The sequence below is a fragment of the Aotus nancymaae genome, unplaced genomic scaffold (assembly GCF_030222135.1).
Source record: "Aotus nancymaae isolate 86718 unplaced genomic scaffold, 86718_ANA_hifiasm-v0.15.2.pri h1tg000010l, whole genome shotgun sequence".
Classification (NCBI taxonomy): domain Eukaryota; kingdom Metazoa; phylum Chordata; class Mammalia; order Primates; family Aotidae; genus Aotus; species Aotus nancymaae.
The window spans coordinates 40,718,241-40,744,685 of NW_026988421.1; the positions used below are offsets into that span (position 1 = coordinate 40,718,241).

At 39.3% G+C, this 26,445-nt stretch overlaps 1 protein-coding gene across 2 annotated transcripts in view; it reads left to right on the forward strand.

Moving 5' to 3' along the window:
- Positions 1 to 26,445, forward strand: part of PANK1 (pantothenate kinase 1) — a 61,052-nt gene that overhangs the window by 16,238 nt on the left and 18,369 nt on the right. For both annotated transcript variants that reach the window (XM_012454750.3, XM_012454749.2), the window contains exon 2: positions 17,393 to 17,745. In XM_012454750.3, coding sequence (XP_012310173.2) covers positions 17,393 to 17,745 — 353 coding nt within the window. The remainder of the gene's footprint in view (positions 1 to 17,392; positions 17,746 to 26,445) is intronic.

The following is a 26,445-nucleotide window of genomic DNA, read 5'->3' on the forward strand; positions in this document are numbered from 1 at the left end:
TGTGCCAGCTGCTTGCATGTAACTTTTAAAGGGTCCAAATGTTTAATTCAAAAACTAAAAAAATTTTTTTTAACTATTGAAAAGCTATAATTTAAAAGCACATTAGAGATCACCTAATATTTGGGGGAGTTCTCTGAGCCTCAGTTTTGTAATCTGTAAATAGGAATAGTGCCAACTTCATTGGGTTATGAGAACTAAATTTAAATAATGCATGGACAGCTGCCAGCACAGTGCCTAACGCATAGTATGGCCTAAATGTTTATTGATGTAATGCTGCTGCTGCTGCTGCTGCTGTTGCTGGGTTAACTCATTTTTTAGAGACATTGGAATAAACTTCTTCTGAATTCTTATAAATAAATCATGGATTGGCAAGTTTGTAGCTCTAAAGTCTCAAAATTTGACCTGTATATATCTGTACACATAAGATTGCACGAGGTAATATACCACTTCAGCACACATGTACCAGACTCCATTAAATTTTAGTCAAGGCTTAGACATATTTTCTTGGCAAACCCTGTTACCCTGGCTTAGGTCAATTATGTAACAAGTAAATGGGTAACCTGTCAAGTCCAGGTAATGCTGTCTTAGAGTTTTAGCACTAATTAAAAGGTTTGGATATTTTTTGTTTGATTTTTATATGCGTTGCAACCAAAGTGAGGCATTGTTAGATATTTTTAGTATTCAGCTTCTTGTGAAACATTTTCAGTAAATCTTTTCAAGCTACTGAATCAGTTTTGATTCAAGAAATCCCTGAGATTGCAAGGGAAGCTGTTCAAAAGAACAGTTACAATTTGCAGCTGCTCTCTCTGAATCAAACTTTTCTTCAAATTATGTAATCCAAATAAAATACAGAAATAAATGGGTGAAATTCATGAAACTGCAGTTATCATCTATGACAGTTTCTAGCCTTTATGTTGATCAAGCATCATTGTTCTCATTAATTAACTTTACATTAGATGTGACATGATTTGTAAAATGAGACAATGCAAATACGATGCCTTGATCTCTTTCATATGTGGAGTTCAGAGTTAAGATGGAACTTTTAAAAGTTCCAACACTAAAGAATTTGAAAAATCTCACTCTTAGTGATATGGAACAATACTATGCCCCAAACTAGCCCCAGGCAAATAAAGTATTTTGAAAGTTCATATTTATATTTTATAAAGTTTCAATTCCTTTTCTCAATCAGATGTTACATCTAGCTGTGTCTTTGATAAAAATTGTTATAGTAAAAAAAAATTTACTTCTAACTACAATGCCTATAAATTCTGGCAGCATGCCAATGATAACCCCAAAGGCAGCTGAGAGCTGGAAGGAAGCAAACACTTCTGAACAACCAAAATCAGTGCTGGGAAGTAATAAAGTCAGAGATGCTCATGCATCTTACACTTGAGAGTACTTCCTGTGCTCTCCCTCAGAATCTATGTACTCTTTTAATTTTATTTTTTAAATTGGCAAATAATCGTACATACAGTTTTAACAGACTTGCTTTTCTGGTTTCTCTGCATTCAGACACAGCGGGTTCTGGATATATATATTGCAGTAACACTGACAGCAGTGAGTAATTAACAGCTTTAGACACAGAAAAATATAATAGAGACAAAAGAAGATTCAAACCATTGCTATGGTTTGCACATACTTGTGCCTGGGAAGCACAAATTTATATGATTCCTGAGGATATCAGTGTATAGTGGGCAAAATAGTTGATTCTCATTTGACTGTGAATCATCAAGAAGACCTCAAATTTCATTCAGTCTGTTTTGTTTAAGAATATGGGGAAGTGGGTTGTACATTTTAGAAAGATTATCTTCAAGAACTGGTATAATTGGCATTTATATTTTAAAAATTTATCTTGAAATGAGAAAATTAAGATATAATTCACATACGCCATACGATTCATCCATTTAGAATATGCAATTCTGTGGTTTTTAGTGTATTCATAGAGATGTGCAACTATCACAATTAACTTTAGAATATTTCATCCTCTTCCAGAAAAGTATTAGCAGTCACTCCCCTTTTTCCCCTATAATCCCCAACCCTAGGCAACTAATCTATTTTCTGTCTCTAGAGATTTGCTTATTCTGGACAGTTCAAATAAGTGAAATCATATCACAGATGATCTTTTCTGATTGGCAGCTTTTACTTAGCATAGTGTTTTCAGGATTTATCCATGTTGTAGTATGTATCAGTATTTTATCCCTTTTTGTTGCCAGATAATATTTCATTGGGTGGATTCATCACATTATTTATTTATGTTCATCAGTTAATGAATATTTGGGTTTTTACTGCTTTTTGGCTATTGTGAATATTTGGCTATGAACATTCATGTAAGGTTTTTGTGTGGATGTAAGTTTTCATTTCTCTTGGGTATATATACCTAGTACTGGAATTGCTAGGTCATATAGTAACTCTATGTTTAACCTTTTGCAGAACTGCCAGTTTTCCAAAGTGACCGTACTATTTAGCATTCCCTCTAGTGGTTTATGAGGATTCCTATTTCTCCACATCCTCATAATACTTTTTATTTTCAATTTTAAAAGAATTATGACCATCTTAGTGGGGTTTAAGTGGTATCTCATTGTGGTTTTGATGTGCATTTCCCTAATAGCCAATGATGTTGAGCATCTTTTCATTTGCCTGTTGTGGGCCAGAGATCTTATATCCTCCAACTCTAACACCTTATTATTTTAAACTTTATGTAAGTTTTAGTCTCATATCTAGTGAAACTGTAAGTTTCTTGGATGGCTAGAGAATGTCAGACTTGACTTTGTGATAGTTACTGTGCTTAGGAGGGTGCCCTACATAGAGCTACTGTTAGTAAATATTAAAGGATTGTTTTAATTAAATCATGTCTGATTTTAGGACAATGTGGATTTCACTCACAACAGAGTTTGTACTCCTTCTTTCCAGGCTGATCTTAATTAATGACCAGTTTTTGTGGACTAGAATGTAAGTGCCAAGGGGGCTGGCTCATTGCCATATCCTGACTCTGTTTAGCAGAGTGCCTCACACTGTCTAGGAACAAAATAAATATCTGTTCAATCAGTGAATGAATAAGCCTGGATGATTTTTCCTCAGTATCCGCTGTATTTGTTCCAGGACCCCCATGGGTACTAAAATCCTCAGATGTTCAAGTCCCTTGTATAAAATGGCGTAGTATTTGCATGTAATCTATGCACATCATCCCATATACTTCAAATCATCTCTAGATGATTTAATACCTAATACAATGCCTACACATCACTTTATTCACATGGATTCTTTATAGCACCAGAGCGTGGCAAATTTAAGTTTTGCTTTTTAGAACTTTGTGGATTTTTTAAAAAAAATGTTTTCAATCTGCAGTTGGTTGAATCCTCGAGTGAAGCCACATGTATGAAGGCGTGACTGTAGTTGGTCTCAGATTATTTAAAGTAGGTGCTTATTTTAGCGTGCATTGCCATGTGAGCAGCTGGCATACCTTTTGTCAGTCCCCTGTCCCCCAGCTCAACTTCAAAGATTTGCCAGACTTTTGTTCATAGTCAAGAAATAAATGACAAAGCCCATCTCTGGAAGACTTCTTTCTGCCTGGTTGTGCCACCCAGCAATGCTGTTCTCCCTGAAGCCTCTTTAGTTAACCACGCTCTGGTATTAAATTGTTAATAGTATCCCTAGAGTATGCAAGCATGCTCTGGTGGCTTGTCAAGACAGAAAGCTAAACCTCTTGGTGGTTTAAATGGGGATTTGTTTAAGCAGGTAATAAGATTACCATCTTGAGCCTTAGTGCTGGGCATTAGGAGGTTGAAGGAGCCATTCCTGGGTGGATGCTGTGCTCAGCTCTGGTTGCTGCAAATGATGACATTGGAGATAGCCACATAGATGCGTGGTGGTCATGTCCCATGGCACACCTGCATGGTCAAAACAGTGGAGTCTTCTTTTTTGTCCAGGGGCTGTATTTCTGTTGAAGAAAGTGGCATAATTAAAGCTGAGGACAGCACAGAAAGCTGACATTCATCTTCTATTGCCTCTAGATTGGGCAGAACTGGCAGCTTCTTGGTGAGAAATAGGAGTGATGACTACAGCTGTCTGTAAATGTATTTTCCTACCTCCTCTGGACAGCCTGAGAACATAACTGTGGAATGGGAAACAAATTTCATCTGCCTACCATTTTCTTTCCTTAACACCTGAATACACAGCTTGACTGTAGGCATGAAGGGGAGATGAGCTCACGGATCCTCAGAGTGACGCTCCTCTTTCTCTCTGATTTTCTTGTAAGGGTGGCATCAAGAAGTTTCAGGACCTTGGGAAAGAAACCACACTCACTGATTTACTCAGGGACTTAAGGAAAACAATTTTTATTAACCTCATGGATTTGAACATTTTTGGGTCTCCTCATCTCTAGTTTCATCTTATCCCTGCTTCCTCCTGGCCCAGATCCACGCTAAGAATACACTTAGTGGTGCTACCAGAATGGCACCTAAGGACATGGCTTCCTTTGCCCCTGCAAGAGCTTTTTTTTTTTTTAAATCTTAACCTAAAAAAAAAAAAATAAAAGCAACATAGCTTTAATGTTGGTGTTTCTATTTGTTGTTCTAATTTCACTGGTTGTCTGTGTCAAGGTCAGCCACGTGGGTTGCAAATCAAAGAATGTCTGTCTGCGTGACCTAAATACATGAGTGCTGTTGCCAGAGCTAACCTCTTTATGGAGAAATGCATGCTTACTTTTAAGATGGCAGTCAGGGGGAGAGAGGAGCCCATCTAGAAAATTTAATTATATGTGGAATGTTTCTAAACCACAGCCATGGGGTTTAGTCATGGCTGGCTAATACCTAGTACTTCAAAAGCTGTATTTAAAATTTGAAAATTACCTATGGCACTCATGTTATAAATTGTCCATAAATAATTTCATTAACAAGCAATTAGATGTGTCTGGGAATGGGAACACCTGCCAGTTGGTGGCTATGCCTTGTCCTCAGCTGTCTGCCTCAGAGTTCTGCCCTCATAGTTTCAAGCAAGAGCCATTCCTTCAAACTCCAATTTCTCACTTTTAAAACATAGCCCAAGCTGGGCACAGTGGCTCACACTTGTAATTCCAGCACTTTGGGAGCCTTGGGAGGGAGAATCACTTGAGCCCAGGAGTTCAAGAGCTGCCTGGGCGACATGGCAAAACCCCACTCTACCAAAAAATTTTTAAATTACCTGGAAGTGGTAGTGCACAACTGTAGTCCTACTACTCACGATGCTGAGGTGGGAGGATCACTTTAGCATGGGAAGTCGAGGCTGCAGTAAGCTGTGACCACACCACTGCACTCCAGCCTGGGCAACAGAGCAAGACCCCATCTCAAAAAAACAAACAAAGAAACGTAGTCCAACTCTTTACAGTGTTCATTTTGATTCAACTAAAATAGTAGTTCTGAACTTGACTAGTGAGAATTACAGGGGCACCTTGTTGAAATCATTTTCTGGGATGTGACTCCTATCCCACTGAATCAGAATCTCTAGGTGATGTCCTGGGAGTCTATATTTTTAACAAATGCCTTAGGTGATTTTTAGGATTAGGCAAATTTGAGAAACCATGTGGTTAAATGTGGCCAGTCATTTAAAAAATATATATGTATAATTAAAACTTCGACTTTAAAATTTAGTTGCACTACATACTAAATTTAAAGTTGCTTTATGGAAATGGGATTGTAAACAAGTCACAGAGACCAGGTTCAAATTGCAAATGCAAAGTGGATGGTGGTATGGCATCATGTCAGTTTTAACCTGAAGATGAGTGTGGAGCAAAATGTAGAGGATACCTTTTATGGGCCCAGGCACTTTTGCATTTATGGGCCCCTTACTCCATAAAAAATAAATAAAAATTATATTTTATTATTGTTGGTATAAAGATGAATGTATTAATATTATATAGTAAATTATCTTTTCCTTGACCTAAAAGTTCATATATTTTCTTCTGATTTTAAAATTAAACTATTTTCATGGGTGCCTAAACATATTGCAGGTCTCTTGAGCCTAACAGATGGGTTAACCCTGAGCAGCAGTGGTGATGAAATCCAGACTTGAGTCTCTATGTGGCTGAGGATTATACTTCTACATGCCTTGGAAGTTCTGAAAGGAATTCTTGCTGTTCTCTTTTTCCCTCTCAAATATTAGAATATGATCAGCCCTTGCCTGGGTGAGAGGAGAAAGCTGACAGGAATCTGGGGCTGTGCCAGTAGAAGAAAGATTATTGTTACACGAGGTTGTGACAGTACACTTTCCCACAGCGATTCCATCCCACAAACATACGTGTGTCCTCTTCAGTGTATTTTCAATTGCCAAGTTTAACTATAGTTTTTGCCCTGGCATTGTGCAGGTGAGTGAATCAGCCTCTTTCCACCCTGAGGGAAACCTCATGGTAGCAAGCATCTAACAGGTTGAACAACTTTGCTCTTGGGAGTTGGGCTTACATCTGCCATGATGCTTGCGTTCAGTGGATTTTGATAATTGTTTTGATATGGGTAGGGTGTTGTATGAGAAGAGAACTGTTGAGTTAGGGAATGAAGCCATACTATTTTCTCTGGGCAGGACCACAGATCTGCTATCTGTTCACTGAAGCAAAGTTAAAATAATTTTGTTTTCTTTTGAAAACAGAGAAGTTTTTAACTAAGAATTTAAAAATAACTCTGATTATGAAGTTCAAGTGTGTTGATTATAAAAAAAAAAATGGGAAAGTGTCAGAAAAGCCAGAAGAAGAAAAAAACCATCACCCAAATCCGTGATCCAGCTATTAACATTTTGGCCTAAAGTTTCTACTCTTTGTGTGTGTGTCCAAATAGGCATTTAATTTTTAGACAAAATTATAACCACATGAAATATACCATTTAATCCCTGCCTGTTTCACTTAGTGATAATTAACATTTGTCTCACATCATTAAATGGTGTCCTACAAAGTGATTTTGTGCTATCCTTTGTGCTAATGAATAATTATTTGTTTAATCAGTCCTCTGTTGTTGGACAATAAGTTAATTTTCTTATTATAAATACAACTTCAAACATTTTCAATATTTTTTAGAGCTAAATTTTTGGATGCGCACATAATTTCTTTTAGGGTAAAATACAACCAATGTATCAAAGGGTATAGGAATCTGGAACTTTTTAATATATGTTTCCAAATAAACCCGTAGAAAGATTATACCAGTTTACATTCTCAGTGGTAGTATATGAGCTTGTACTCTGCCAACACTGCGTAATCACCTTATAACTAAAATTCATTTAAGGAAATCTGGTATGCATTAATTTGAAAGAAACCATGACTCAAATTTCTTTGCAAAGAGTAATGTTCAACAGATTGCTCTATGTGCAATAATTATGGGTTTCTTTAGCATTAGGGAAACACGTCTATTAAATTTTACATTCACTACTTTCTTCAAGGTCCTTAAATAGTTATTAGGTTTTCAATTCTGTGTTTCATGCTATTAAAAGTATGGTTTTGGAGGTCATTGTGTATGTATATTTAGGATGATAGAATGTGAGAACTAGACAGGACTTTAGCGATAGGTTAATCTACCTCCGTTTAAAGACTAGTAAATGGGCTGGGCGCAGCAGCTCTTGCCTGTAATCCCAGCACTTCGGGAGGGCAAGGCAGGTGGATCACTTCAGGTCAGGATTTAAGACCAGCCTGGCCAACATGGCAAAATCCCATCTCGACTAAAACTGCAAAAATTGGCCGAGCATGGTAGAACACTCCTGTAATCCCAGCTACTAAGGAGGCTGAGACAGGAGAATTGCTTGAACACAGGAGGTTGAGGTTGCAGTGAGCCAAGATCGCACCACAGCACTCCAGCCTGGGCAACAGAGTGAGACCCTATTCCCCTAAAGGTAAAAATAAGAGTAGTAAATGGCTCAAGTAAGAAACTTGCCCACACCGACTGTTGGGACATTCTCAGTTGTAAGCAACAGACACCTAACCTCAGACCAGCCTACCAAAATGGGGATTTATTGGTTCATGAAACTGAAAATGGGCTCAGATACCTGTTGTGACTAACCTTGGACAACTCTTTGATCTTTTTAAGTCTCAGTTTTCTTATTTGTAAACAGGATGTTGGACTCAACCTAAGGTTCCTTCTACCTCTTAACATTAAGTGTTTCTGTGAATATATTATCAAAGAATTATGTTATGCTATCAACCAATTTGCACATAATAAAAGGAAGGTTAGTCCTCAGAGATAGGACATTTTTAAAGAGATAATTTATTACACATTTGGATTTAACAAGGAATTTTTTTTAACTTGTGGACGTCCTTAGGCAACTTGAACATAATTAATATTCATTTAGTGTAAAATATCTTTGAAGTGCTTTAAAGCGTTTTTTCTATTGATTACATGGTCCTTAAACATCTTTTTCCCCCTGTTGGTTTGCTTAACAAATCTTTACAAATATTGGAAAAAGAAATTTCAGTCCTGCTGCTCCCTATTCACAGTAATTACACCTAACTCCAACTTGGTGGAACCTTGAGAGAATTGTTGCTCTCTATGGCAGCAACTGGCTACTGAGTCACATCCATGCCCACAGAAGCTCATCTTGAGCCCTCAGTTGCCTGATTTACATTCAGGAAGACATTGGCATTACGGAATCTCACCAGGAACACTTGCCAGGAACACTTGTGCGTCACCAGGAACACTCACTGGGAACACTTGTGCCTCACTAGGAATACTTTTTAAAGCTCTGCAGCTGGTTATAGAGAAACTCAGATTTCACTTTCAGTTTATACTGTGAAACCAAGAGGAGGTCGATTTTCTCATGCCAAGCTCCCTTAGCTTTTTAAAATTGTTCCCTCGACTGATAGGAAATCTTTTTTTTTTAGGAGGTGGAGTTTCACCACGTTGGCCAGGCTGGTCTCAAACTCCTGACCTCAGGTGATCCGCCAACCTCAGCCTCCCAAAGTGCTGGGATTAGAGGCGTGAGCCACTGCACCCAGCCGATTGATAGGAAATCTTTTTGATTTTTTTCACCTCATGTCTTTGCTCATTTAGATTATTTGGAGTTCCCTTGATAGCTACTGCAGGAAGCATATATGACCCCCAGGGACTATTCTAGAATTCTGAAAAAAAAGCCTTCAAGAAATAGGCTTTGTTTTAAAACATCAACTACCAATAAAGTTTTAAAATGGTTTTGCCACAGTATTTGGAATGCAGATTTACTTCACAGTTTTAACTACTACCAGATTGACAATCTTGGTTTGTATTTTGAGAAATATTTAGACAGAAATAAATATAACAGGACCTATATACCTTTTTATTAACACTCAGCCACCACATGTTTATCTGTGATAATGACAGTTTCTATATCTAGTTCTGCCAGAGAGGGAGTTTTTTCAGCTTTAAAAATAGCCAAAGATTCTGACGTAGTGATATATTAGTCAGTATAGGCAAGGTTATTCTGCAGTAACAAATAATCCTTGAATCCCTGTGGCTTAAAACAACAAAAGTTTACGTCTTACAGCACAACTTCATTGAGAGGTGGCTAGAAGCTCCATTCTAACTCATCTTTGAGACCCAGACGTAGAGCATTTGTCTTAAATTTTGCTGGTTAAGGTAACAAAGAATCTGGAAGGGTGTCACATTAGCCAGAAGTACTCTTGCCTGAAGGTGACATACGTCATTTCCATTCACAACTTACCAGCTAGGTTAGGAACATTGCCCAGCTCACATATAAAATGGCCAAGAGTTGCATTCTGACCCCATGGGCCTGGAAGGAGGATACCAGAAATATTTGGCCAGCTGCACTAGTGACACAGTTTGCTCTTCTGGTTACCAGATATTTGTCTCACTCTCCCTCTTACAGGCAAAATACATTCATTCCTTCCCCAAAGGAGACTGCCCCAAAGTCTCACCCAGCACAGTATCTGGATGATGCCTAATTTAGGCTCTTACTCAGGGGATGATATAAAGTCATTTCTACATCAACTCTGGATGTGGTTTCTCTTGATCTAAAGACTTCCAAACTAAAAGTGGCAAATTATCTGCTCTTCACATTGTATATTAGTATTTAATTGTGAAACAAAGATAGGAAAACTCAATCCTACATTACCATTCAGAAAGTGGGTGAATGGAAGATACCCAGCAGTCACTGGTGCTAAGTCATTCTAAAATGCTGAAGCAATTCTGAATTTCCTCTGGGCCCCTGCCTTGCAGGTGGAGAAGGGTCCTTTAAGGGTCCTGATACTTCTCCCTGGAAGGGCCTTCCCAGTCCATTGTTCTCTTCAGCCCTTGACTCCACCCCTTGGGAGTTATCTTTTTTCCCCCAGTAGACTCTTTGATTGCATCTAAAATGAACACTGAAGAATAATATGTCCGTGTTAGAGGCTGAGCAGCCTTCTCGGCTGCATCCTGGCTTTAGAGAGTTGGGGGCTCCAGAGGTTTTTTTAGGTCTTGAACAGTTTTCCCAGCTGTTTTAGGTGTAAGATAGCAGTTTCTCTGGCAGTACAATTATTTTTCAAAAGAAAATTAGTTTCTCATCTATTTTATTCCAATTTTATTTCTATATGCCAAGAGCCAAGCCCTCAGTTCCTTCTAGGCATACTTGTATTTGCTTATGCCTTTGAGTTTTTGCTTTCTTGCCTTTATTTATTGACTTAATGGCTTTGTTGAGAGAGCTACAAGTTTAGCATGTTTTTCCTTAAGCTATTTTAATTGAAGGAATTAACCAAGAAGCCACAACGTCAACTAAATCTTTTTTTTTTTTTTTTTTTGAGGCGGAGTTTTGCTCTTGTTACCCAGGCTGGAGTGCAGTGGCGCGATCTCCGCCTCCTGGGTTCAGGCAATTCTCCTGCCTCAGCCTCCTGAGTAGCTGGGATTACAGGCACACGCCACCATGCCCAGCTAATTTTTTGTATTTTTAGTAGAGACGGGGTTTCACCATGTTGACGAGGATGGTCTCAATCTCTTGACCTCGTGATCCACCCGCCTTGGCCTCCCAAAGTGCTGGGATTACAGGCGTGAGCCACCGCGCCCGGCCAACTAAATCTTTATTGGAGACATCTTAACCCTTTCAGAGTGTTAACAGTGGGTGTGGTAGCCATTCTATCTGTTGGGAAAGAAGCAGCTGCTTTTTCAGCCATACAAGTGCAACTTAATGGACTCTATTTCCTTTTCTTTCATCTGTAAACCAGTCAATTATGAGCTCATCTCTCTCTCTCTTTTTTTATTACACCTTTTTAAATGCAGCCAATAGTAATCTGTACATACTACGTTAGACTTTCAAACTCTTTGACTAGATATGTTGATTCTTTTGGTGTAGTATCTACCTTCTAAGTTATCATACATGATCGTTTTACCAAATACTCTGCCAGTCTCCAGAATCCATTTCCTCACTCCCTGCTGCCTGGCTTGTAAGCCACTGCCACATTTTGTTGTTGTTGTTGTTAAAGCAGCACTCCACTTGATCAGTTGAAATAGGCCAGGTTCTTTTGCAGTAACAGACAACATCCAAATCTCAGTGGTTTAAAAACACAAAGGTTTATTTTGTGCTCATGCTCAATGTTCATTGTGGGTTAGCTGTGTCCTCACTTCAGGACCTATGCTGACAGATCAGCCACTGTCTGGAATGCTTCCCATCACTGTAGCAGAGGGAAAACTCTGGAGGGTCTCATGCCTGAAATTAAATGCCCTGGCCTGGAAATAACAATGTATCTATCAACTTTGTCTACCACTAAATAAGTTTTCCTTCAACATTGTTTTTGAGTTCCTAACCAGTAAGATACTTTTTTTTTTTTTTGTAAGGGATGGATTTTCGCTATGCTGCCCATGCCAGGGTGCAGTGGCGCTATTCATAGGTATAGTCATAGTACACTACAACCTTGAACTCCTGGGTTCAAGAGATCCTCCTGCCTCAGCTGCTTGAGAAGCTGGGACTGCAGGCAAACAGCTCTCCTTTTGAGGCATGTAAATATAATTGATTCTTATAACTATGTAGTATTCCATCATATAAATATAGCATATTTTCTTTACATATTGATGAACATCTAGATTGTTACCATTTTTATTATTACAAATCGCTGCAGTGAACATTTTTGTGTATGTCTCCTCATGCACATATACAGAAATTTCTCTAGCAATTAGTTCCTTTTATTCTTTAAAATATGTTGATCCAAGGTAGATGTACAGCCTTTTTATCTGTAGCACTTTGTTTTATGAACATCAGTTTCTGGCTTATACCCACCTCACCGTAGTGAAAACCATTTTGAATGAGTGGATCAGTTTGTTTTTAAAAGCCTTCTTGTGAAGTTTGAACCTGGTTTCCTGCTGTATGTTGTCGATGAATACTCTAGAAATTTTTAAAAATGACATCTGGTTTAAGGAGGAGTAAAGGGTGAATACGAACTTCCTATATCTGAAACCAACATCACTCCTTTGGCAAACACAGATTAAGCTCTTACTAGTAGTTCAGCTAAACTGATCAAAGCATCTGGGTATCCTGGATTAAAGAAAACATGAGTCATGGATTATAGCTGCACTAGGATGTTCTTCCTTCCCCTTCTGTCTCTATCCACAGCTTGTGCACGGAAAGCTTAGGTTTAGGCAGATCTTGATATCAGGAAGATGCATAAAATTGTACATTTAATATATGACAGTGTCCTGAAAAAGCAATAAATGTAACTAGAAGAGCATTAGATTTTTCATGAAAGTAAGAAATAAGCATAGGTAAAGAAAAACAATTTCTATTGCCACTTAAATTAATACCGTAGTTCCTTTGGGAGGCCGAAGTGGGTGGATCACTTGAGTCCAGGAGTTCAAGACCAGCTTGGGCAACATGGCAAAACCCCAGAAACGAGATAATTCTTATCTCTCTTACCTTAACCCAAACTACTGATACATTTACCTGAAATTTCAGAACTCTACACTTTTTCCAATTGTTTTGTTGAGTTGCCAAGAAAAACTTTGAAATAGCTTCAAAATGAGCAGTAGATGAAGCAGGAAGAAGGAAACAGGGTTCTGAATAAATTATAAAATGTTCAGGTGTCACCTACAGTGTTTTTAAAGGTGAGACCTCTTTTCAGTTACCTGTATTTACCAACATCCAACCACATAAAAGGTTATGTGAGGGCTCTTCCTTTCAGAAGTCTGATAGTATCTGTAACTGAGTAAATTCTGCATTTCTGGTACAGAACTAGATTGTTTTCTGGGGTTTACACAGCTTGTTCAGTTCTTGTGCTGATGTATCTCCTGTTTTCCATTACTGCAGAATTCTAATTTTTTTTTCTCCATGTACTGAAAGCTTTAAGCTTTAGGTATGGAATTTTCTCCATCCCCATTCCTGGATCTCTAGCCACCACCTATACAACCTGCTCATTCTGCCACTCCTATGAATATTAACAACTGGGGGCCTTCTGTCCCTTTCAGCAGGCTCATATAATCATCAACATATTAGAAATTGTGCTTCCTACCTTCCTTCTCTTCTCCCTTCTTTCCTTCCTCCCTTCCTCTCCCTAAACCAAATAGGCTTAAAAAGTTATTTAGACTTCTAGGCACCTCTTGCTTTTCTTATTAACAGAAGATTGGGGAAATATTTCTAGCCTGCTGGAATAGATTTCACTCTCTCTTTTTTATTTTTCCTTTTTTTTTTTTGAGATGAGGGTCTCACTCTGTCACCCAGGCTGAAGTGCAGTGGTGTAATCTCAGCTCGCTGTAACCTGTCACCCAGATCATGCAGTCCTCCCACCTCAGCCTCCCAAGTAGCTGGGACTACAGGCATGCACCACCATGCCTGGCTAATTTTTTTTTTTTAATTGTACTTTAGGTTCTGGGGTACATGTGCAGATCATGCAGGACTGTTGCATAGGTACATATATGGCAAGGTGGTTTGCTGCCTCCATCCCTCCTGGCTGGCTAATTTTTGTATTTTGGTAGAGATGGGGTTTCATCACGTTGCCCAGGCAGGTCTCGAACTCCTGGACTCAAGTGATCTGCCTGCTTTGGCTTCCAAAAGTGCTGGGATTACAGGCGTTAGCCACCACACCTGGCCTCACTCTCTTTTTAATAGCTGCCTAATATTCTACAGTTTGGAAGTCATACATTTTATTGAACAATTTCCCTGTTAAAGGGCACTCATCTTGTTTCCCATTTGCCTTACTTTTGTTTTTGTTTTTTAATTTGGGCACTGTAAAGGATGCTGCGGGGAACATTCTTATGCCTATCCTTGAATACTTGTGCTTTTTTTTATGGCCTAGGAGAGGGCTTTGCTGAGTTAAAAATGCATGTGTACTTTTAATTTTAATAGATGTTCTCAAAATATTTCCAAGCAATGTTCCAAAATACCCTTTCTCCATCCTCTCCAGTGTAGGCATCTTCCCTGGTCTGATGAGAATGGATTGCAGCTGCAGCACTGGTTGCATAGCTGAGGCACTTGTTAACATGCCATAGTATATTTCCAGGGAGTTTAAAACGCCACTGAAAAAGACTGGTCAGATTTTATGATGGGGTACTTGCAATTTTTCTTTTGTATTGTTTTTTTCAAGACAGAATCTCACTCTGTCGCCCTGGCTGGAGTGCAGTGGCGTGATCTTGGCTCACTGCAACCTCCGCCTCGGGTTCAAGTGATTCTCCTGCCTCAGCCTCCCAAGTAGCCGGGACTACAGGCACACACTGCCATGCCCAGCAAATTTTTTTTGTATTTTAGCAGAGATTGAGTTTCACCATGTTGCCCAGGCTGGTCTCCAACTCCTGACCTTGTGATTCGCCCACCTCAGCCTCCCAAAGTGCTGGGATTACAGGCATGAGCCACCGCACCTGGCCCTCTTTTGTATTTCTTAAGGAATTCATGGAAAGTTGATAGCAGGGAAGAAATTGGAGATCATTTTAATGCAACCCATTCCTTTTACAGATAAGGAAATTAAAATCCAAAGAGGTGGAAGGAGTAACAGTGAGCTACTTACTGTCTGCTGCTTCAGGGAAGCAGATGTTCCGAATCCCAATCTGGGGCTTTACCTATTAAAAAAAGCTGCTCCTACACTCTGGCCCATGCTGACAGTGAGTTTTAGAGAATGAACCAACAAACTTCATCTGTGAGCTGAATCAGCAAATGGGGATGACCAGTTTCCAGTTTTTTATCTCCTGCTAGGACAAGCCAGCTTCCCAAACTATACTGGTTGCAGAATGTGCTTTGTAAACTTATGCAAAGATAACAGGACATTTGTTAACTTGGTCTTTTCAGTGAAATTTGTTGCTCTTAATCTTTTGAGGGCCCTGATTTTTTTTTTTTTTTTTTCTATAATGCTAGAGTTCCTGCTCAACAAGTGAGAAACAGCTATCTTGGATCATAACCAAAATAACAATAATGAGGCACAGGAGGGAAGATTTTGTTTACAGAAATGGTTTCCTGCTAGGCACTCCTCCCTCAGCCCTCCTGAATTGAAATCTAAGTACTAGTAGGAGTGCCTAGAAAAGAAGACCTTCTTTAGGAACCACTGATGTTTCTGGCAATGTGGACAATTTGACAAGGGTTCATATGGATGTTTTCTATGGCTGAAATAAAAGAAACTTGGAAGGAAGACATTTTTGCACCTGAGTCTTTAAACTCAAAGGTTTTTTGTTTGTTTGTTTTTGTTTAGTTTGTTTGTTTTCAGAGACTTTCTTTGTTGCCAGGCTGGAGAGCAGTGGTACAATCTCAGCTCACTGCAAACTCCACCTCCCAGGTTCAAGCAATTCTCCTGCCTCAGCCTCCCGAGCAACTGAGACTACAGGTGCAAGCCACCACACCCAGCTAATTTTTTTTTTTTTTTTTTTTTTTTTGTATTTTTAGTGGGGCTGGATTTCACCATGTTGGCCAGGATAGTCTCTATCTCTTGATCTCGTGATCTGCCCACCTTGGCCTCCCAAAGTGCTGGGATTACAGGTGTGAGCCACCACGCCTGGCCTAAACTCAGTTTTAATATTACAGTTTCAGGTTTGCCGATGGATTCTGTAAGGGAAATAAAAAGGAAGACTCCAACCTTTGGTTTCCATTTGGGTTTGCTCTGTGTTCATCACAGAGTATTTGACAGTATGGCATTAACTATCCAGGCTGTCTCTATATAATGTCAGACTATTTAGGTAGCTCACCTCTGTTCATGTCAGCTCTTAACAATAAAGAGCTTTTGGCTGGGTGCAGTGGCTCATGCCTGTAATCACAGCACTTTGGGAGGCCGAGGGAGGCGGGTAGATTACAAGGTCAAGAGATCAAGACCATCCTGGCCGACATAGTGAAACCCTGTGTCTACTAAAATACAAAAATTAGCTGGGCATGGTGGCATGCACCTGTAGTCCCAGCTACTCGGGAGGCTGAGGCAGGAGAATTGCTTGAACCCGGGAGGCAGAGGTTGCAGTGAGATGAAATCAGCCACTGCACTCCAGCCTGGTGCCTAGCAACAGAGCGAGACTGTCTCAAAAAAAATAAATAAATAAAGAGCTTTTATAACAATAAAAATCCTCACACTGGAAATTCATTTTGTTATAGATAACCATCACAAGCACATTAAGTATACATTCACCTAGAGGCAGGCCTTTGTGTTTCAGACCTGGCCTTGGTTCCTCTGGTTTAGTAGTTCCCAAGCCTGCAGATTGGAACCACTAGGGAACTTTTAAAAAATATTCATGCCTGGATTAAACAGGTTGTGTGCAAGAGGAGGCCAGAAGTTGAGCATTAAAAGCTTCCCAGCTGATTCTAAAAGGCAGCCAGGTTGAGAATTTCTGGGGAGGCTATTTGGGATAGAGGATGTCTCTGTTTAATGCAGAAAGAAATCAGATATAACATGAGTTGTTCTTTTTAGAATTTCATATCTGCTCATCATCTCTCATAGTCTACTTCCTCTCTCTTTCCCCTTTCTATGTATTGTATAGCTTAAAACAGTAGAATTGCATCTTATAAAGTCCATTCATAAAGCAAAAATTCAATCATTGAAAAGCACCCTATGTTAGAGACCAACATACCATCTCTCAGTACACCCAGGCATGGTCAGTTTTTCCTTTAGGATTGAAGCAGATCAGTTTCTTTGGTAAAGACTCTGATAAAATAGCAATTGGGAGCCAGGATGTATGCAAAAATACATATCTATCTTTAAATATTAGAATAACACTCAGCTTGAGATACTCGGGCCCTAGGAAGCATGTGGGAATTGAGACTGGTTTAGGGAACTGCAGAATCCTATTTCTCATCTCACTCAATTCTGAGTGGAGTGCAGTGGCGTGTGAGCAGAGCCATGGGCACTCTTTCAGTTGTGAAATTTTCTGTGTGTGTGCCTCCTTTTAGGCACATATAGTTGAATTCAAATAAACTGAATGTCAAATGCACAGGTAGATATGCCACCACTGCATTTGCTTATTTAGTATTCAAAAACTGAACACTTCTGTGCACACATAGCACTCAGCAGCACTCTTTTCTTTCTGTCCTTTAGCATTCCCATGGTTTGGCATGGACATCGGTGGAACACTGGTTAAATTGGTCTACTTCGAACCAAAGGATATTACAGCCGAAGAGGAGCAAGAGGAAGTGGAGAACCTGAAGAGCATCCGGAAATATTTGACTTCTAATACTGCTTATGGGAAAACCGGGATCCGAGACGTCCACCTGGAACTGAAAAACCTGACCATGTGTGGGCGCAAAGGGAACCTGCACTTCATCCGCTTTCCCAGCTGTGCCATGCACAGGTTCATTCAGATGGGCAGTGAGAAGAACTTCTCTAGCCTTCACACCACCCTCTGTGCCACAGGAGGCGGAGCTTTCAAGTTCGAAGAGGACTTCAGAATGGTAGGTCAGGTTTGTCTTTGTTAAAACAGCAAAATCTCTCACATGTCCATAATCATGGCTACTCATACCTAAGAACCAGACAACTAGCCTTGGGACTTTGGACAAGCTTATGTCACCTCTCTGTGCCTCGGTTTTCTCACCTATATGAGAATAAAATCAGCTCCTACCTCATAGGGTTGTTACATGTTGGATTAAATGAGATAATATGTACCTGGCACTTCTTAAGTGCTCAATATAGTTATCATTGTCATTTCTTTTACAATTACTGCTGTGTAATACGCTAAAGAGAAGATGCTAAAATCCCTTCTGAAGTATTGCAGTTAGAATTGTCCACAGATTCTTACTATATAACGTGATGCCAATTTCATGCATATACAGAGATCCATGGGAAGGCTTTCTATGAATCCTACCAAAGATGATTACTTCTGTCTACTGATTTGCTCTCATGTCTTTTTTCAGCATATGAATGCCATTCAGAAGTTTTGCTCACAAATAAAAATGAAATATTTAATATTATTTAACAGTAAATTCCTTCATTAATGAATACATTTTAGGGAGTGTAGTTCTATATAATAGGGATAATGCTCCTGACTGGCAGTATATACCAACTGTGCGTTGCTCATTTAGATTTAACAACTGAAGCTAAATGGGAGATATGAATAAGTAACATGCAGTCCAACGTTCCTCCTTATTTAGCATTCCTTTAACATCTGTGCATTCCAATTTCTTCATTTTCTATAGTCAATACAATAATCTCTGTACTGTGTAGTCTTTTTTAATATAATAAAGTGAGAAGAAAATGAAACAACAGATGTGGCTATATCTTGGAAAGGAAAGGGACCCAGATAAGCAAAAGTGATTGAACACAGAAGAAGGAAGGGTTGGAAGATTTTAGGACTAGTCTTACTACAAAGTTGAACATATAGTGAGGTAAGTCATAAAATACATATTCTCAAAGCCTGTAATACAAATTACCGGCATTTTGTGCAGAACTAATGTAATCCAGTCTTGATATAAAGTCTGTCATTAATGAATACATTAATGAATCAGTGCACATTCATGGTTTTTAATAAAGCTATAAATGCACATTTTTCTTGTGCCATCAAAAGTAGCCCCATTTACCTCACTGATTATAGTAAGTTTCTATAAGAGCTGGCAACAGGTGAGGCGTAGTGGCTCACGCCTGTAATCCCAGCACTTTGGGAGGCGGAGGTGGGTGGATCACCTGAGGTCAGCCTGGCCAACATGGTGAAACTGTCTTTAAAAAAAAAAAAAAAAGCTGGCAACAGAGTCCTAGAATAGTATCCTAAGTGAAAATAATTATCTTCAGGTTTGGTTTTTTTTTCTTCTATGTCCCCTCCTACTACCCAGCAGTAGAGTTTGACTTGCCGCTTACTTAAATGACCCATGGGATCTTTATCTCACCAGAAGGGTTTATGATGATCAAAGAGTTTTGAAAATGAGAAGTTTGAGATCCATGGGCTTGAGAACTAAGTTTAAGTCTATAATGGAAAAAGCATTGAACCTGCATTCTAGTCCTGTTTCTACATTTCATCAGCTGGGGACTGGGCAAGACCTGTCCCTCCTCTGGACCTCATTTTGTCATCTGCAGAGAGATGAGAGTAAGATGAGAGATGAAAGAAGGTCTCTAGGACTTCAGAAGTGACAGTGACCTCTGGAGTTGAGAAAGTATAGATTCTTGTGCTACATAGATAAGAAACTAAAGCTGCCAGAGAAGATCAAAAGCTTCCAGCAGTACCACCTAGGTAAGAGCTGGGGCTTGGACTCAATTCTGATTCAGAAGGAAATGCTGATCCACTCTCATTGCTCTGAGCTCCTCAGGTCCCTCAAGAACACCCTATCTGAAGTGAACCAAGGTGACCCAGAGGATTTATGTAACCTCTGTCAATGCCTCCATCTCTCCCCTGGGGTAATATATGCCCTGGGATAAAGTTGCTTAATATGTGTTGGCCATGAGCAGGTGTATTTCTCAAGGTTCTAAGCTGAGAAAAGTCACATCTCATTACTATCAAGATAAAGAAGCCTCTCCTCCTGTGGACAGGCTGTTGGAGCCTAAATAATAGACTGGAGCAGGGAGCAAATCTATAGCATTTGCTAAACAGCCTGACCGGGTTGGGCATCCATCTGTGAAAGAAGAGTCTGTGGACTGCCTTCTGTATCCAGGCTGAATCTCAGTCAAAGTTAAGACAGAATTGAAAAAGATAGATCTCCTCCTATAGCCCATTTGACATTGTGTCAGTGATGTGCCTGAATCTTTCCAAAGTTTATGAGGATGAATAGATATTATCATCCTGCTTCCTAAGCATTCATTCACTCACTCGACAAATACTTTTTTTGTGCACTTTAACGTGCCTAGTACTGTGATGAACACAATAAAGCCCCTGCTCACCATGAGCTTGTATTCTAGTGGAGGAAGACAGTCAATAATCAAATTAAAAAGTGAATATAAAGCCGAGTGCAGCGACTCACGCTTATAATCCAAGCACTTTGGGAGACTGAGGCGGGTGGGTTGCTTGAGGCCAGGAATTTGAAACCAGCCTGGCCAACGTAGTGTAACCCTGTCTCTACTAAAAATACAAAAATCAGTCAGGTGTGATGGCACATGCCTGTAATCCAAGCTACTCAGGAGGCTGAGGCACGAGAATCACTTGAACCAGGGAGGCCGAGATTGCAGTGAGCCAAGATCGTGCCATTGCACTCCAGCCTGGGCAACAGAGTGAGACTCTGTCTTGAAGAAGAAAAAAAAAGTGAACATAGAATATGTCAGATGGTGATAATTGCTATGAATGGAGGTGGGAAAGCAGGACAAAGAAGATAGAGAGTGCTGGCAGGGTCTTTGTGTGACTAGGTAATGTTGGAGCAGAGACCTGAAGAAGAAAGACAGCAAATCATGCAAAGAACGAATGTGTTAGGCAGATGGAGTGGTGAGTGCTAAGGCCCTTAGTGTCCTAATAATCTAAGCTGTTCTCATTTCTAGACTAGAAAATCAAAGATGCTAACTTAATTGTAAAGCATCAGTATTTACTACTGTATATATTAAACAGTTTGACAAATCATACAGCAGTGCATCTATACATCTATAAAGTCCTATTATTGTATAAAATCACTGTTTTTGGTATAACATAACTTTCCAGGTAAGAGTTTGAAAAATCCATTTGTGTGATTTAAATTGTATAAGAAAGAACAATAAACCATGAGACAATCATTAGACCCTGTGTAGAATATTGTCAATTGAACAGACCTGCACTTTGTTCCTCCTTTTTCTTTCCTTCTTTTTTTCTTTCCACCATTCTCCCCTCCTTATTTCCTTTCTTTTTTTTTTTTTTTTTTAACATTTTAGGATCACTGTCAAAACCAAATTTATGACTGGCAAAAATTAGTCTTCAAAATCAATGATTTATCAAAATGGAACACAAAAGAAAAACTTAGCCTAACTTCACATAGACTAAGATGTTGATAAGCCAGTGAGGAATTCCCACTATTTAAAAAGTGGCTTTCAAGATGGAGAACTCTGTATGTCTGTTCACCAAGGCTCTGTAGCTTTCAGTGAATTTTGTGTTTATTCCCAGTGTCTCTATTCTGTAGATTTTGCTTTAAATAACCAAGCAGAATATTTTATGTACTGATTCTAGTATTTTTATTCACAACTACACATCCTAACTTCAGCTGTATTCTCAAGAATGCAAGGTATTTTTGACATCAGAAAATTTATTTTTAAAAAGTCATCCATTCTGCCCATATTCATTGCAACATAGGCATACCTTGTTGTATTGCCCTTTGCTTTAATACGCTTCATTTTTTGTATTTCACAAATACTGCATTTTTTTTTTAATAAATTGAAGGTTTATGGCAACCCTGCACAAACAAGTCTAGTGGCACCATTTTTCCAATGGCATGTATTCACATTCGTCTATGCCACATTTAGGTAATTCTTGCTGTATTTCAAACTTTTTAATTATTATTGCATCTGTTACGGTGATCTGTGTGATCAGGGATCTGTGATGCCACTATTGTAATTGTTTTGGGGCACCACATTATGCGCATACAAGATGGCAAACTTAATTGATAAATGTTATGTGTGTTCTGATTCCTCCACTGACTGGTTGTCCCCCTATCTCTCTCCCTACCTCAGGCCTCCCTAATTCCTTGAGACACAGTAATATTGAAATTAAGCCAATTAATAGTCCTACTATTGCCCTAATTGGCCTCTAAATATCCAAGTTGAAGGAAGAGTCCCATGTCCCACACATTAAATCAAAAGCTAGAAATCATTATGCTTAGTGAAAAAGGCATGCTGAAAACTGAGACAGACCAAAGCCTAAGCCTCTTGTGCCAAATAGCCAAGTTATGAATGCAAATGAAAAGTTCTTGAAGGAAATTTAAAGTGCTACTCCAGTGAACACACAAATAATAAAAAAGAAAAACAGATTTATGGCTGATAGACTTTCAGTCATCTGGATTAAAGGTCAAACCAGCCGCAACATTCCCCTAAGCCAAAGTCTAATTCAGAGCAAAGCCCCAACTCTTCAATTCTCTAGAGTCTGAGAGAGGTGAGGAAGGTGCAGAGGAAAAGTTGAAGGTAGGCGGGGTCCTGTGGCTCATGCCTGTAATCCCATCAATTTAGGAGGCTAAGGTGGGTGGATCTCTTGAACCCAGAAATTCGAGACCAGCCTGGGCAACATAGCGAAACCCCATCTCTACACAAAATACAAAAATTAGCCAAATGTGGTGGTGCACCCCTGTAGTCCCAGGAACTAAGGAGGCTGAGATAGGAGGATCACTTGAGCCCAGGAGTCAGAGGTTGCAGTGAGCTATGATTGTGCCCCTGCACTCCAGCCTGGGTGACAGAGTGATACCCTGTCTTTAAAAAAACATGAAAAGAAAAGTGGGAAGGTAGCAGAGGTTGTTGGTTTGTGAGGTTTAAGGAAAGAAGCTATGTCCATAACATAAAAGTGCAAGGTAAAATACTAAGTGCAATGTAGAAGCTGCAGCAAGTCAGTCAGGAAATACAGTTAAAATCATTGATGAAGGTGACTGCATTAAACAGGTTTCCAGTATAGATGAAGCAGCCTCATATTGTTTTGGAAGAACAGGCCACCTAGGACTTTCATAGCAGAGAAGAGAAGTCATTGTCTGGCTTCAAAGCTTAAAGGGACAGGGTAACTCTCTTGTTAAGTGCAGCTGGTGACTTGAAGTTGAAGCCAATGCTTATTGACCATTCTGAAAATCCTAGGACCCTTAAGAATTATGCTAAATCTACTCTGCCTGTGCTTTATGAATGTAACAATAAGGTACGGGTGATAGTACGTCTGTTTATAGCATGGTTTACTGAATATTTAAGCCCACTATTTAGACCTACTGCTCAGAAAAAAAATTCTTTTCAAAATTTTACTGCTTGTTGACAATGCAGTCACCCACGAGTTCTAATGGAGATGTAAAAGGAGATTGTTTTCATGCCTATTAATACAAAATCCATTCTGCAGCCCATAAATCAAGGAATAATTTCAAGGTTCAAGTTTTATTATTTAAGAAATACTTTTTTTTAAGAAACAATTTTCATAGGCTATAGCTGCCATAGATAATGATTCCTTTGATGGATATGGGCAAAGTCAATTAAAAACCTCTGGAAAGGATTTATTATTCTAGATGCCATTAAGAACATTTGAGATTCAAGGTGGGAAATAAAATAGCATGGAGTTTGGAAGAAATGAATTTCAGCCTCAGGGACAGAGTTCAAGATGTCAGTGAAGAAAGTAACCGCAGATATGACAGAACTAGCAAGAGAACTAGAATTAGAAGTGGAGCCTGAAGATATGACCGAATTGCTACAATCTCATGATAAAACTTGAATGAATGAAGAGTTGCATGAGCAAAGAAAATGGTTTCTTGAAATGAAATCTCCTGAAACGTTGAAATGACAACAAAGGATTTAGAATATTTCATAAACTTAGTTGATAAAGCAGTGGCAGGGTTTGAGAGGATGGACTTCAATTTTGAAAGAAGTTCTACAGTGGGTAAAATGCCATCAAACAGAATCCCATGCTATGGAGATATCTTTTTTGAAAAGAAGAGTCAACCAATGCAGCAAACTTAATTTTTTTCTTATTTTAAGAACTTTCCACAACCACCCCAACCCACAGCAAACCCTGCTTTGATTAGTCAACAGCTCTTAACATTGAGGCAAGACCCTCCACCAGCAAAAAATTACTAATCTGAAGACTCATATGATCAGCATTTTTAGCAATATTTTAAAATTCAGGCATGTACATTTTTTTTTAAGACATAATGCTGTTGCACACTTGTTAGACTACAGTATAGTGTAAACAAATTTTTTTTTGAGACGGAGTTTCGCTCTGTTGCCCAGGCTGGAGTGCAGTGGTACGATCTCGACCCATTGTAACATCTACCTTCTGGGTTCAAGTGATTCTCCTACCTCAGCCTCCCAAGTAGCTGGAATTACAGGCACACCATGACCACGCCCGGCTAATTTTTGTATTTTTAGTAGAAACGGGAGTCTCACTATGTTGGCCAGGCTTGTCTTGAACTCCTGACCTCAAGTGATCTGCCTGTTTCAGCCTCCCAAAGTGCTGGGATTAAAGGCGTGAGCCACCATGCCTGGCCATGGAGCATAAGATTTGATAGACACTATCATTCTCAACTTCGTTCTGGCTTGAGACTTTTGACCATTCATAGATGGTCCCTTTCATCATTTGATGGAGGGAGGAAAAAACTATCTTTGAGGTTTTGTTATATTTCTCAGTCACAGGGGAAGTTTGAAATTCATTTCTCTCAGGTCTGTATTAGGTCTCCTTTGTGAAAAGAAAGGAACCCAGAGTGTAATTTGTAATTCAGAATCAACCATTTTATATGCAAATTGTTCTTGGTTTAGTAAGATAACCTTTTCTGTCACTTCCAATTTGATTTATGGAGCCAGTGTCATCAAAAGCACCTTGGAAGTGTAAAGTATCATACAGATAAGTATTTTACTTATTTCCTAAATACAATTTAGTGACTCATTTCTCAACTATAGGTGAGATGTAGCTGATCCTGGGTAGATCCATAGAATGCTCCCAGGGAGTAAATGTGGAACCTCTTGGGATAGTTTTTACCACATTTCTTTAGTTAGCTATTGAGTTATTTTTGAAAGATTGAGCTGTAGCTCGTAAGAGTCCCTCTTAATTGTATCCTGAGCATGCATGTGTTTAAGAACCATCTCTTTCTTTTCTTGTCTTCTCTTTTTTTCCTCTTTCCTTTCCCCTTCCCTTCCCTTCCGACAGGGTCTCACTCCTTTAGGCATCTGAGTCTGTGGCCCCTGATGTAAGGAAAACGAAGCCCCGAGAAAGAGCGTTTCTCACCAGCTGAAATCTCAACATACTGTTTTAAGCTTTCCACAAAGTTAATTCAGTTGTACTAATGGACTGCAAAGCTAAATTTCAAATGGCCTGTTTGAAAATCCAAGTAGCAGTATGACTCACTGCCTGCACTTGGGAGCCTGTCATTTTTCCCAGATGGTGAAGACTTTTGAGGGAGGTCTCCGTAGGTCTCAGTGAAAATGACGCCTATCTTTGTTTTCCTTTCTGGGAATGCATGACCTCAAGCTTCAGAGATATCTGTCCTTCATGAAATGTATAGAAGACACGTTTGTTTGCTGCCAGCACTTTATTAGAAAATGATTTTTAAGGAAAAGGTGAAATGGTGATGTTTCTTTTCAGATCAAAGTGGTACGTGCTTGGATTATTTGCCTTGACAGGTTTTTCTTTTTCCCTAGTAGTTTCAGGAGGTTCAGCAGGACAGATTTTGTGTTTGTGATGTTGGCTCTGGAATTGGCTGTCAATATTGTTGATGAACCTCTGATTAATTTTTAAGCAGGTTAACCTATGATTCCAAGACTGGCTGATGAAATTACTGCTTTTCAGTTAGGGTGATCCAGGAGATAACTTTCCCTGTTCCATGTAATAAATGTTTATTAAGCAATTATTATATGCAGGCCTTTGAGCATAGTACTAAGGGGCAGCAGACCTAGAAAACAAGCCAGAATGTGACCTGTGCTGTAAGTGCAATGGAAGGCTGTGGAATCAGGGAGGAATCAGGGAGGACAGGGCACTGCTATGCCCTGCTATAGTCTTTCAGGTCTCCAGATGGTTTTATACCTGTAATTTTCCTTTTTAAAACATGTATAATTACATACATCTCATCCAGAAGTTTCACTTGGTAAAAAAAGAAATGTTTAGAACCATTTATGAGGTAGATTTACTTGCCACCATGGGTCATTTAGAATGTTTATTTCAAGAATAATCAAAAATATTTCCATTATCTGGTTGGTAACCTCTTCTAACTAATTCTGTTCTACAGGTATAGAAACGGAGGATTTTGTTAAATAGGAAATTCAAATGAGTGTCATGAAGTCAAAAATTTTGTTTTAGCTCTTTTTCTTGTTTGTTTAGACAGAATCTCAATGTGTTGCCCAGGCTGGAGTACAGTGGCACGATCAGGGCTCACTCCAGCCTTGACCTCCCAAGCCCAAGTGATCCTCCCACTTCAGCCTCCCAAGCAGCTAGGACCGTCGGCGTGTACCCCATGCCTGGTTAATTTTTTTTTTTTTTTTTTTTTGATAGAGATGAGGTCTCCCTGTATTGCCCAGATTGGCCTCAAAATCTGTGGTTTAAGTGATCCTCTCAC